The following is an 11391-nucleotide window of genomic DNA, read 5'->3' on the forward strand; positions in this document are numbered from 1 at the left end:
TGAGTCTGAAGCCCAGTTCCTTCAATTATTATAGCTCTGGGATCCTGATTCTCTCTGGTCTTCAGATGGCTCATCTGCAAAATGGGAATACTAATGTTATCTTCCTCAGAGTTTTGTTGAGGAGGTAAATTATGTTACTATTTTTAAAGTGCTTATAAAGTGGCTAGCATATAGCAGGGGTACTGCTTGTAGAACAAATTAAAATCCTCATTCAAGATTTGGGTTCATGATTTGCTGTGCCACTCACTAGGTCTGCAACCTTGTTTAGGACTTAACCCTCCTCTACTCCATCTATACAGGTGATTCAGTACAATAGTTTCTACCTCATATGGTTGTCAGGATTGAATGTGCTGACACATATTAAATAACTTAATACAGACGGAAGGTGGTAAGTCTTAAGAAATACTATGTATTATTGCCATTATTAAAACTGATGATCTCACAACTCACCCAATTTTGTGCATTAACTCAATGCATATTATTTCTAAACCTTTATAAACATCTTGTCTTCTCTGTCTTGGTCCCTACTAGATATTTGCAACTGCATGAATTTTTCATAATCCCCAGCTAATTAGTTCCTCATAGGGATTTCCTTGTTGCTGGGGGAGGTACCATTATCTTCTTCCAGACTCAATATATTGTATTAATAATATCCCTTATTGTATTAATCTTTTGCAATCACTTGTATTTTATTCTATTTAACTCTCCTGCAATCCTTTCTTACATTCAACTCCTTCAGTGAGTCCTAGTTGTAAAAATCATTGTAGCTATGTTAACTATTAAAAAACTTTCCAGATTTTTTTTCTTTGGATCCACTCTCTCATGTTCTAGTCTTACTTATTTTTGCAAAGTACATTTAAAATATTATTTCTTTCTTGAGCAACCTTCACTAGCACTGAAATTCAGTGGAGACTGCTCAGCCTGACCTATAAGACCTTTCACATGATAATCATATCCAAGCTTTCCAGAACTTTCTCTGTACTTCCTGAATATCCCCTGTCCTTTCCTATCTCTAGTATTTTTCCATATTCTTATTTTTACTTTAAACTCGTCATCTCCTTCTGTTGAAATTTTATAAGCCCCATTTCAAATTTAACTTTCTTCATAAAATATTTTCCCAATTGTTCCTCCCCAAAAAGCAGATCATTCTTTAAAATGTCATTGGCACATTTTGATACTTCTTTCACTGTCATGATTACACCTTTTCAGAGGTCAAATATTTGCTTTATCAAAATGACCACTCACTCAACCAATGCATATGCTATAAGAGTAAATGGACTATAAAGTGCCTCATTTCTTTTTTGAATTCTGAGCAGTGGTAATTGCAGTGAATTATTCCTAGTTCAGTAAATTTTTGCTTCTGATAAGTTGCTTACACAGAGATTGCATCTCTATAGCAGCTATTGTAGTCTTACATGTTACCTCTGTCCTCCTAGCTAGCCCGACTGATTGGCATGTAGCTTAGTTCTTGCCAGCTTTTGTCACTTATAGCCTGTTGATGCTAGGTCAGAATACAGAATTAAGACACTAAAGTTTTTATTCTACTCATATTTATTTCTCTAGGGGTAATAAATAAATCCGGAGACAAGCGTCTTAGTTTTAAGTGTACTATAATCTACAACAATAAAATATATGTTTCTTGTGGACAATGACCTTGCCTTGTTTTATTTTTGTACAGATCTTCCATAGAAATTAGCAGACTTGTATATACAATTAAGATATTATTTGATTTGTTTAGGAACTCTGACATAATTTTTAAAACTATGGATATCAAGTTATTATAAAGCATCATGTAACCATTTATACCTTTCTTTTATGTATAGCTGTTGATTAGGCAGTTTAAGATCATGGTCATTTCATTCAGTTTAATTAAGCCATTTAATTAAGCCTGTCATTAAATAATATTTAAAATTTATTAAATCAAAACTTGAATAATGTACTGTAAAAGTGCTAGTAATTTTGTTTATTTTCCCCATCTTATTCTTTTACACAGCAGTGTTTTTCCATAAAGTTTACATTTCTTTCCTATTAAAAAAATTTGCATAATAACCTCTTACCTCTTTTCTAGTTACTATAGCTAGTATGCAAAATCTAAATTAATAATACAAAACTGACCCTTTTTCATATAATTACAAGTGCTAAAACTTTGCTATAAAAATTAAACTATCATTCAGTTATATTACATTAGAATTGTGTCTGACTTAAAATCACTTCCACCTTATTCCCACATGTGCCTGTAAGTTGAACACCCAAAAGACCAAGTTATTTACACAATACAACTCAAGAGTTGTAGTGTATGTATTTGAGCTTTAGTTAAAATTTAGTGTCTTTCCCCCTAATTTTATTGAGGTATTATTGACAAATAAAAACTGTACATATTTAAGGTGTACAATGTGATATTTTGATATACCTATACACTGTGAAATCATTATCCAAATCAAACTAATTAACATGCCCATCACCTTACATAGTTAGCATTATTGTATATGTGTGTGTGTGATGAGAACACTTCAGATGTACTCTTTTAGAAAATTTCAAGTATACAATTTACCTAGTATATCCCCAGAAGTGGAATTGCTGGATCATATGGTAGTTCTATTTTTAATTTTTTGAGGAACCTCCATACTGCTTTACATATTAGCTATACTAATTTACATTCCTACCAACAGTGTACATGGGTTCCCTCTTCTCCAAATCCTCACCAACAGTCATCCTTCGACTTTTTGTTAATAGCCATCTTAACAGGAGGGAGGTAATATCTCATTATGGTTACCTGTTAGCCATTTATATGTCTTCTTTAGAAAACTGTCTATTTGAATCATTTCTCTATATCCTAATCGGGTTGTTTTTTGACATTGAGTTGCAATGATTATATATGATGAGTATTAACCCCCTATCAGTTATATAGTTTGCAAATATTTTCTCCCACTTCATAGGTTGCCTTTTCATTTTGCTTATTTTTTTGTTGTTGTTGTTGTATGAAAACTTTTTAGTTTGATGCACTTCCATTTGTTTACTTTTGCTTTTGTTGCCCATGCTTTCAGTGTCAAATTCATAAAATCATTGCCATGACCAATGTCAATAACCTTTTCTTCCTATAGTTTCTTTTAGGGGTTTATTGTTTCAAGTTTCACATTTAACTGTTTAAATTTGTTGTTAGCTGATTTTTGTGTGGTGGAAGATAAATGTCCAATTTCACTCTTTTCCATGTAGATATCCCGTTTTCCTAACACCACTTATTGAAGAAACAATCTTTTCCTTATTGTGTATTCTTGACAACTTTGTCAAGGATTAGTTTACCCATGTCTATGCATGGGTTTATTTATGGGCTTTTTAGAATTGTCAAAAAGGCTAAAATCCCTTAAATCTGCAAATAAATTATATAGGTAGATATTTTTCTCTTTATCTAGCCTGCATATAATGTGAATTAACTTACCTCAAATTTCTTAAATTCCAAAAGTGATTATGGTTTTTGGACAGAGTTTTAGGAGTCAGATGAGGAGAGACATATTCAGGGTATGGGGAAGGTCACTGCAGGCCCTTCCCTGACTAGCCTCTGCCGGCCTGCTGATCACATGACAGCACAGCATCCATGCCCTCCGCATACTCTCTCCAAGTAATTGTAATCCTTAATGAAATAATAAGTTTTGTCAGCAAGCTCTTGTGTATGGCAACACTAGATGCTGAGTGTGTAGTTTAATAAGGGGTCTTATGACTCTTAAAAACCTTTAAATATGATATTTCCTCTTTGTAAAAACTGAAAAATACACCATTATTTTATATCCTCTTTTTCTATACTCTAGAAGAAGATTTTGAAGATGTACCAGCTCCAAAGAAAGCAAAAGGTGAGTTCATTGTCTTTGGATCATTTTCAACTTTCCTTTCAAGGATCTATGTTTTGTCTGTCTTGTTTTATTTAACTATTCTTAATCTACTCCTAAGTATTTCTAACCAATATTTACATGGTCAATTTATGTTTTAAATGAACTTTTTTACACTATTTAGAAAATATATGTCTCCTTACACATTGAAGACATTAGTTGGGCATTGATTCATTTATAAGTAATTAACAGACACATTTATTGGGCAATCTGCAGAAGCAATATTTCAAACATATTATTTCATTAAGGATTACAATAAAGTCATGTTTTTATTAAGAAAAATTCAGATAAGTCATTTATATTAGTAGCATTATCATAAAGGAAAGAAGGGAGGAAGGAAGAAAGGAAAGCAGGAAGGGACATATAATACTACAGCAAAGAAATAAATAAAATGTGCTTGAGTCAGATGTGAAAAAGAAAGGATACAGGATATCAGGCTGCTGCTATACTTTCATGGCAAGGATGATCACTAAAAACATGTCTCTCCAAATTTAAAATTCTTTTGACTAAAATATTCTTCTCATAGCCAGATTCCACCTTTATCATATTTTAACTCTGAGCATCAAAGACCTCTTCTCAATAAAAGAATGTATGTCAACTAGTCCTCGTTTGTCAATATCCAACACATCAGCACCAGTTTTCCTATTTGAACAGTTGCCTGTAGCATGCCATTTTTTCCCATTGTCTCATCTTCTGTCTTTTGCTCTTCTGTTAAATTTTGTAGTGAAAGTATGAATAGAATCTGTATAAAAATCTTAAGTGTACTATAAAAAGGGTAAAAGCCTCCTGTTTCTTTCATATTGTGCTCCTAGTTAGATATTCTCATTCCCATACATATTTATATAATACCTATAAACATACAAGTTATTTAATTTCATATTTTTGTGTCCACTAGAAGAAACTGAAGATGTATCTTCCACAAAGAAGCAAAAAAGTAAGTTTATAATTAGTTAAAATTTCTAAATTGTTCTATATTAAAGACATTTAACATAAATTTATTCTTTTGATTCTTTTAAGAAGAGTGGTATTAGAAGAAAAAGATTTTTAGCACAGACATGAAGAATGACATTAAAGTTGGTCATTTATATTTTAAAGAGAAGTTCACTAATTTTTTTGTGTCAGGCAAGAGGCCCATAGGTGGAGGAATTACAAGTAATGGCTGAAGTGGCATTTATCACCAACAATTCTACACAGTTCTGATTCTTATTACTCTGAATCTAGCTTAAATATGTGTTACTGTCTGCTTTGTGATAGGACAGCTGAAGTAATATGCTAAACTTTTGTAGATCAAGTACAAGAAATGAAGAAATAGATTTTAGCAATTCAATTGCTTGGAAACTCACTTGTAAGATTCAAAGTACTTTTTGATTTTTCTTGATGTATGGTAGGCTCTTATTCAATCTTTGGGATCATTTATTTTATAATGCAATCAATAATCATGCAGTTACATAATTCATTGTCCAAGATACTCATTATTTCAAGTCTTCCAAATTAGACATTTTTGTTCAAATGGTAAAGAAATGAATTTTGGATTTACATGTGCATTAAATAAAATCATTATAGAGCAGAGTAAAGGAAGCAATTTTTTGAAATAAGCATAACTGAAGTTTGTTTCACATAATGCTTTTAAAGTAAAGAACTAAACATTTATCTGAAGAATTGATGTCTCTAGGTTCTGCAATGCTTTTTACATGGATTTGTGCAGAAAATTACTAAGATGTTATTTACAATAGCAAATGCCTCCTACTTTGTATGAATAGTTGATTCATTAAACAGATATTGAGTTGCAAGTACTGCTTTAAATGCTGGAACTACTGCATTATATCCATTATAACCCTTTATATAATAAGGTTGTAAAACTCAAGGAATTGTCTGGAATCTTATATACTTTTTGATATTATTGCAAAATCCAGAAGAAAAATAATTATAAATCAATCTGGGCATGTTTTTGATTTATACAGTAACATTTTCCCATTTGTTAACCTACTGGTAATAATTTGTGGCTATGTCATATAAAATCTCTTATTTCATAAATAAATATTAAAACACAATTCAATAAAATAGATGGATTATATCAATGCCAATTTTCTAGTTGGGATATTATACTATAGTTTCATAAGATGTTACCATTGGAGGAAATTGGGTGCAGGTACATGGGATCTCTCTGTATTATTTCTTACAATCATATGTGACTATACAATTATCTCAAGATAAAAATTTTAACTAAAATGTATAAAATAATTAAATAATTTTAACAAAAAGATTTCAGATATTTTAAGTTCAGTTCAGAGATTTATTGCATCAAAAGAACATTTCCTATTTTCATCTTACTATGAAGTAGTTCTATAGCCTGATATTCATGAGTCTTTTATGTCAGCTCTCAAATTTGCAGGCATAATGATATTTATATTAATAGCTTATTCAACATCAATTAAACAAATGTGTCAGAACAGAGCCCACCTCTGATAAGGTTCAGCTGGAAGGGGTACTGTCATTGATAGGTTCTTATACTTTTACCACTGGTGCTGCCACTTCTCCTCAATGCAGTCCCAGCTTTATGGCCATGTCTCTCTGTAGCCTATGCAGCCCCCCAAGCTCCAACAACCTCCACAACCTGGAGGGGAGGGCATTGTGTCACTGCCTCTGTTGGAAGTTAGAACAAAGGAGAAAATATTTCTGGATGAGATTCAGTGGAAAGGAGAAGAGCTAAATTCAAGATTTCTCCAAATTACTTTCATCTCTGAAAACCCAGTGACTGAGGTCAGGTACCATCCAAGGTGATGGAATCAGAATACTCTTTTGTTGCTTTTCTCAGCTCCATCTACCCATGTTTCGCTTTGTTCTACTTCATGAGCCCTTACTCTCATACGGATTTGGCCATCTTTTCCATCTCCCATATAGCACTAGCTTCAATTGTCCTTTCTTTCCCTAGTCTTCTGTAAAAAGTCTGTGGTTGGCTGATGAAATGCAAATGGATAGGAAGGAAAACAGTGAAGGGTAAATAGGCGCCCATGATCCTGAAGAGATGCTGACCTCACCCCCTAACAAAACTGCTATCTGGGAACACCAGCTCACTGAGTCCACAATTCATGGTCATAGTCACCACGCCACACTCGGTTGCTCAGCTTTGAATTTGCTGTGTTGCTTTTACTCAGAGCTGCTACCTGAGAGTACTATAGGCTAAAAGAGTAATTAGGTCACCTCAGAAGAGTTATTGCCTCCAGAGTTAAAAGCAAGTAAAGGCAAGTAAAGGCAAATAAGAAAACCTCAAGACTTTAGGAACCACAGGGCTCTCTGTGGCATTATAAAAGACACCCACACAAAAGTTTTTTATTTGCATATAAATAATCTCATTAATATTTTGAGAATTAATCTCATTCATATTTTGAAACTTGTCACTATGCTGTAGGATAACAGTCTTTCTGATTGCTATGCATATCCATAGATGTCTATACATTAAGCGCTTTGACTTTGGTAATTTTTATTATCGTTTATTAAGGACTTACTATGTATTAGGAAGAGTTTTAAGGGCTTCACACCTGTTAACTCATTTAATTGTCACAATATTTCTTTGAGATTTTGTTTTTTTGTTTTCATGCATGAAGAATGTAAGACACAACAAGGTTTGGTAACTTGCCAGTAGCTGCAGAGGCTATCTGACTGCAGAATGTATGACCATATCTGCAGTACTATACTGCCTCACTGTGCTTTATAACTGCCTTCCTGCTCACATTCTGCTTGTTTTAACAAATCATAATGCTCTCTTCCTTAGGTCCCATCAGTTTCTTCCAATGCGTCTACTTGGATGGGTATAATGGCTATGGATTTCAGTTTCCTGTCACTCCCGCACGCCACCCTGGAGAGAGCTCTGGCCATGGAAATTCTCCAGGACAGAAACAAGGACAATAGACACATGTGCATGATCCTTACAAGTGCTTTAAGATTTTGAAAGTGGGATGTTTTGTTTTGTTCACAGTGGCATAGGCAATTGAAATCCTGCAATTCAGAGAATTTCTATGAAAATGTTTTACACTTCAGCTTGGTATGGAGAAAAAGCATAGACAAAAGGACTGAATGCTTAGCTGACATGTTGAAGTGTCTGATGCTCAAGAATCTGTTATGTGTGTTTGTTGCTATGTGGGGGTGCTTGTGTACCTAAATTAATTTAAAGTTTACTTATAATGCTCCTTTAAATGTATAATTGACAGAATTACAAAGTAAAATTCCTGGATTCAGCTAGATATTTATATTTTTAATGATAACATAGATTACACTCTAAGATAAAGGGTATAGGAACTTATCTGAAAGGGTCTCTTTTGCATCTTCTGGGTATCTGGACTCAATTTACTCAATAAGTTGATGCTTAATAGTTTCATTTTACTTATGGATGTTTCTATTTTAGTTGTTGCTATGCTCTAAGAATGGGTAACAATTGCATCAAAGAGTGCTATAGTTTCTTGTGATACTCTTTTAAAGCTCAAATTATCTCTGAACTTCAAATATGATACTACAGAGAATAAATGTTACGGGAATCTTATCTCCAAGATTTGTCTTGAATTACAATCAGGACATTTACTCCAGTGGAAATACACCACCCAATTAGACAGCTCTGGTGAATCATTTGTTTAAAATATAGGCAAATGATATGTAGAATTTTCAGACTTCTCCAGACTGTGTCCTAATGAAAATGTCACTTGGGTGAACTTTTATATCAATCACTAAATTTGGGTGACAGATGCTAAAATATTTTCATTTTACTTTAATACATTCTTTCTCAAAATGGCAAAATATGAATGCCATCAAAGTCTAAGGAGGACATTTTAACCATAAATGCCTTCATAAGATGTTTTACTTGTATTTTAGGTCATTGGTCCTCAGTGCCAATGAAATGGATGACAATTTTTAACCTACTTGATGATGTGTCCCTGGGAATGAACATATGGTTTTGTCACTTTCCTAGTGATATAAATGTTCATGTTCTTTACCACATTTTTATCAACTCTAGAAGTCACACCTCTGTGACTTTTATCATGTTTACAGTTGCAACTGAACTTATGACAATTAACTCAGGAAATAAATTGAGTTATCCTTGCTGGCATCATAATTATCTTCAGCAATGTCTGAGATAACCAGAACCAATACTAGTCGAGTGATTTATTTTCAAAGACTGCAACTAACTATGGTTCTTTAGGACCAAGATATAAAACAGTTTCAGTAAAAATCATTAGGCTAGAGCATCAATGATACATTCTTTATTAGTAGTGGATTTCCAGTGACTTTTGTGAATCAAGTTGATCATCAGCCAGATGCTGGTGGACCTAATTCATACCATGAAAGTCAATGTTACAATGAACCAGATTAATGAACTCTTTATGGGGGAGGAGGGACAACATGGAAGTCTGTAATTTCAAGATTGGTCAGATGGCACCATCTTGCAAAGTCCCTTCATGTAGCAATGTGAACTTTTGGAAAGACAGTGGATAAAGTTTATTGCTCAACTGCTCCTCCAGTCTGTTCAACTTAATGATCAAATAAATAGAAATCAAATATGACAGTTGTTTTAGATTTCATAGAACACAATGGTTTATCCATTAATTCTTTCATTCAGTGTCTATCTATTGAGCACTGACTCTTTGTAGAGCACTGTGTCAGGCACTTGACTGTATAAGAAAAATACAATGATAAATTCTACTTCCAGTGCTATTCTGACACAGTGTGTGACCTTGGAAAATTTACTTACACATACTATGGTTATTTCTCCACAAGTAAAATAGGATTGCAAGACAAATAGTATAATATTTCATAGAAGTATTTTGGAGACTAATGAAATATCTTAATATGGATATGATGTTGAAAGAAATTTCTGAAATAATACTTTTGGATATAGTATTATTTTTCCTCTGAGTGCTTTTCTGTTTCCTTCACTTTCAATATGAAAACTATTTGATAACAATAAAACATGACATACTTTATTGTAATTAGAGTTTAGACAAACCAATTATCATGTAAGCAATATTAATAATAAATAGATTTATCTGATTAAAGTTATAATGATGATAGCACTTTAAAAATAATATCTGAACTGTCATTTGTTGGTATGTTTCCATCAAATAAAATATTTCTCTTTCAAGTTTGATGCTTTACATTTTAAAAGCAAAAGATAAATTGTTGATAAAGAGTCTTTGTCTCCAATAGTTCATTCATAATTTGTGTTATATTGGCCATAAATATGTAAGCATTTCATAACTGTCTCAGTTCTTTAGATTGTTCAATTGGTATAAGCTACCCTCCTCATACCTCCTCTCTTCCCCACACTAAACGACCTCTTAGTAGTTAAAGATATGTAGGAAATAGAATTGATTTCACCTAAGGTTTTTGATTTGTGTTTAGTTTTCATAATGCCTGATAAATCATTCAAATGGGGCAAGTTTTTTGGGGAATAAACCCCATGAGAAACACCTGTATGTTAACTCATTCTGGCATATCTTTGTGAAAACTTCTTAAGAAATATTTTAAAGCTGGTACTCTATATTTATTTAGATACTCAGCTTATTTTCTTTAGTAATTTCTCCTGGGAAAAAAGGCAAAGAGCATAACAAATATTGTTGATGGAGAACTCAGTGACAATCTAGCCCAACTGGCAGATATAGAAAATAAAACTAATCCTTAGAGAAACTCAGAAAGTTGCCCAAAGTCACTAATTATTTCAAAGTCAGGCCTAGAACTTTGGTCAGCAAACTCTCAATGGCCTTGACTACTTTTCAGGGTGTTATTATAAACCATGGCTAATTTTTTTTTCTAATATCCCAAATCTACCTTTCAAATTATAATCAGTGTTAAAAATCTAACCCTATGTGGAGACATTTGTTTTTTCCTACTTGAAAGCTGAAAAGTAGCCTGCATAGCTAAGGAAATAATCAACAGAGCAAATAGACAGAATGGGAAAAATATCTACAAACTATATATCCAATAAAGGGATAATATCCAGAATCTACAAAAAACTCAAATGAATCAGCAAGGGGGGAAAAAAAGAAAGAAAGAAAAAGAAAAAAAGCATTAAAAATGGGCAAAAAACATGAATAAAAGCTTTTCAAGATAAGATAAAAAAACAGCCAATAAATACTTAAAAAATGTTCAATGTCACTAATCATCAGGGAAATGCAAATTAAAATTTCAGTGAGGTATCACCTCATCACAGTTAGAATGATTTTTATTAAAAAGTCCAAAAACAATAAATAGTGACATGGATGCAGAGAGAAAGGAACACTTATACACTATTGGTGGGACTGCAAATTAGTACAACCTCTATGGAAAACAGTATGGATATTGCTCAAAAAATAAATGTAGACTTACCATTTGACCCAGCAATCCCACTACTGGGTATCTACCCAAAGAAAAAAAGTCATTTTTATCAAAAAGACACCTGTTCTAAAATGTTTATTGCAACTTAATTCACAATTGCAAAGGTGTGAGATCAACAAAAGTGCCAATCAATTTATGAGTGGATTAG

At 32.8% G+C, this 11391-nt stretch overlaps 1 protein-coding gene across 19 annotated transcripts in view; it reads left to right on the plus strand.

The window, feature by feature from the left end:
* The window catches only part of TRDN (triadin), a 385153-nt gene extending 375026 nt beyond the window's left edge, over positions 1-10127 (plus strand). For 8 of the 19 annotated variants that reach the window (XM_076003004.1, XM_076003010.1, XM_076003005.1 and 5 more), the window contains 3 exons: positions 3804-3845; positions 4777-4815; positions 7654-10127. In XM_076003004.1, the coding sequence (XP_075859119.1) occupies positions 3804-3845; positions 4777-4815; positions 7654-7790 (218 nt within the window). In that variant the 3' untranslated portion in view covers positions 7791-10127. The remainder of the gene's footprint in view (positions 1-3803; positions 3846-4776; positions 4816-7653) is intronic. The other 11 variants (XM_076002995.1, XM_076003003.1, XM_076003009.1 and 8 more) reach the window with 3 other exon arrangements.
* The last annotated feature ends 1264 nt before the right edge of the window (positions 10128-11391 follow it).

This window comes from Microcebus murinus, chromosome 5, assembly GCF_040939455.1.
Source record: "Microcebus murinus isolate Inina chromosome 5, M.murinus_Inina_mat1.0, whole genome shotgun sequence".
NCBI lineage: Eukaryota > Metazoa > Chordata > Mammalia > Primates > Cheirogaleidae > Microcebus > Microcebus murinus.